At 49.7% G+C, this 2,974-nt stretch overlaps 1 protein-coding gene across 1 annotated transcript; it reads right to left on the reverse strand.

The window, feature by feature from the left end:
• Positions 1 to 1,345: 1,345 nt before the first annotated feature.
• On the reverse strand, positions 1,346 to 2,558 carry PRR15 (proline rich 15). Its single transcript, XM_069088256.1, has one exon. It carries the CDS (start codon positions 2,461 to 2,463, stop codon positions 2,068 to 2,070), a length of 396 nt encoding a protein of 131 aa, XP_068944357.1. The 5' UTR covers positions 2,464 to 2,558; the 3' UTR covers positions 1,346 to 2,067.
• Positions 2,559 to 2,974: the final 416 nt, after the last annotated feature.

Below are 2,974 nucleotides of genomic sequence, written 5' to 3' on the forward strand. Positions count from 1 at the left end.
CCTCCTCACCTTCTCTCCCAGCAATCAGTCCCATTTATTTCTATTTCCTCCTCCCCACCTTTTCTTGTTTTTTTTGTTCAATTAAAAAAAACAAAATCCAAGGCCCCCCCCCTCCAAAAAATCTCCTCTGATTTCTCAGAATGAAAACTGATGCCTCTTCTTAGAGGGAGAAAATATCTTTTTTAAATTTAAAAAAAAAACCCTCTACAGATTCAATACTGTATTTCAATGCATGTGACCGTTCACAATCACTCAGGCCAACTAGAATTCCCTTTCCAGAGGTGGTTGATCTGTGGATATTCACATATAAAACAATGTCATCTTTGGATTTTCCCATGTCTATACTGGTGGTTTTCTCATGTGAACAGCATATTGGTGGATTCACCTCAGTTCCTTCCTTATCGACTTGGTGTCTTTTTTTTTTTATTTTTCAACTCAGATGACTACTTGACAGCCTGAATGTCTGCTTCCCAGTGACCCAATTGAAATTTTAAAATAGACACATATACACAAATATGCATACACATATGTACACACACACACACACACACACACACACCTCAATTCCCTCCTTCCAACCAAATCCAGAGATTTCATCCAGCTTATAAATAATGGAAGCCTTGATGCCAAAGTTAGCATTTCATCTGAGTTTCTCCCTATTTATAAATGCAGTGGACTGGGAAAAGAAAGGTTCCCTTGGCCTCTTCCTGTTACAATAACTCTATTGTAATTCCCTGAAAGCAGGTGGGATTCACTTACTCTTTCTTGAAGTACATGGTCAAAGTAAATAGGTACATTTTGTTACAAAGCTTCCCCTGTTGCTTCTCAGCCTAGATAAAAGTGTGCTTCAGCATACAGAAATCATCTGAAGTGAAGAAGCGGAACAAAAATTCTCCTTTGCCCAAACGTAAAAGGTACTCTCCACCTGTTGGAAACCATTTCTCTACATCATAGTCAGTCTCTGAAAGGTTACCTACCTATGGAGGCTAGGTTACTAGCTATGGGAAATACAATACTCCCGGAAAAACGCTACCAAAGAAAAGGTGAATTTGGGAGCAATGGCTTAGTCCCCCCTTTCTCGATCCCCCTCCCCACCCCAGAATTTGGCTTGCAAATCATTCCACGTTTGCAGCTTTTGCCCCTGCTGTCTCTGGAAAGCCTTCTCCCAGTTAGGGCCTTACAGCTGTAATATGTCTGGCCAATGATTAACTCTCTGTTCCCAAGACTTTCCTGTTTTAAGTTGGATGGGTTTCGTGATAGGAAAAAAAAAAAGAAAGAAAGAATGAAACAGGAGTCACCTTAAAGTCTGATACTGCAAGCCACTTTTAATGGTCCACACTAAAAAGAGGCATTCCCGTTTGGTGCTGCAGGATGGGAAAAAAAAATCCACACTGCCAAAAATATAGATTTAGAGCTGGCAAGGAGCTCGGGGGTCGTCCGGACTGACCCACTCTCTTTACAGACGAGGAAAGGCCTGTAGGCTCTTGACTTGCTCAAGGTCACACAGATGGAAGAACCCAGATGCAAAGTCAAGATCGGATTCTAGATTTGGCTTTCCACTCGCCTGCACCGCTAAAAAAAACTTCTCGGTAGGCGTGGTTCTCAGCACACTGCCACCACCTCAGGCTGCTATAGACACTTTTAAAGAGCCTTTCTCATACAAGAAATACTCTCCTGGAACTTTCTTTCCAGAGAAAGGCTCTGAATTCTAATAGAAACTCCCCTTTGGTGCAGTTAAATTTGAGAATGCACTCTTCTCCCACCCAAAAAGAAAAGAAAAAAAGAAGAGGGGTAGGGAAGGAACATGAGTCTTTGGAAAAATAATTCTGTTAAATAAACGCCAAGCAGCAGGTGGTTTCTCTTCAAAGTCGATGCCTCATTGAGTCCTGAAATACTGAGAACTCCATGGTCCCTTCCTTCGAAACGGTAATGAAAGCTCCCAGGGCATAATATGGATATTAACTTCAGATTGGGGGTGGGGGACCAGAGCCTGGGGAGCTCCTCCTCGGCTGCTCCTCAGGGCTCCCCAAGGTCTGGAGTCTGGACCGAAGCTCCTAGGCCCCGGGGCTACTGCCTTTCATCGTGAGGGGCGCAGGGGAAGTCCGAGTCCTCCTGGGGCTTGGCCCCATCAGGGAGCAGGGTGGCCCGAACCTTCCTCTTCTCTTTGAACCTGCCGGAGCGGGAAATCTTCAGGTTGCGGCGGCTGCCGCCAGATTTCTCCTCGCCCGAGCGATCGAGCCTGGCATCGGCAGTGTTGGGGAGGCCCGGCTGTTGGCAGTCCTGGCTGGGTGGAGAGGGCTCCCTGGGGCCGGGCTGCGGCCCTGGAGAGAGTGGAGGCTGCACCCCTTGGCTCCCGCCCCCACCGCTGTCCTTGCCTTTCTTCCAGCTGCTATTGGTGAATGATTTCCACCAGGGACCCGAGCTGCTGCCGCCGCTGCCGCCGGGGCCGCTGCTGTCGGCCATAGCCGCTGCCCGGCTTCTGGGTCCCGGGCTGCCAATGCCAGGTGCCCACTTATTTCTCCACTCCTGCCCCCTCCCAGCTGAAGCCGGGGGCGCTGCCCTGCGAAGGGAGAGGTAAACCAAGCTCCGTGACTCTTCCTTCCAGTCACCCCGCCCCTCCCCGACACACCCCCTCCGCGGCTCCCCCCACGCCAATCTGGGATCCACTCTGCTCTGTACCAGGGCGCCTAATCTCTGGGAGACCGGGAGGGCGGGGAACGAGGGGTGCAGGCAGTCCAAGGGATCTGAGTTCCTCAGAAAGAGCCTGAAGTCAAGTTCATCCTCTCCCACCCGGTACCTGGAAACAGGATCAGCTGAGCTCCCCCTCTCCCACCAAACCCGGAGGCATCAGCTCTCCCCTGGGCTCGAAAACTGTCCCTGGGGGCCTCTGGGCTCGAAGAGGTGTGACCACACCACCAGGTGGAGACTGCCTCCTAGGAGATCAGCCTCCAAAGGGCGGGTTAAACGTTCGGTT

The sequence above is a fragment of the Petaurus breviceps genome, unplaced genomic scaffold (genome assembly GCF_028583685.1).
Source record: "Petaurus breviceps papuanus isolate PSGF00001 unplaced genomic scaffold, PetGlider_PUasm1.0 185, whole genome shotgun sequence".
Lineage (NCBI taxonomy): Eukaryota > Metazoa > Chordata > Mammalia > Diprotodontia > Petauridae > Petaurus > Petaurus breviceps.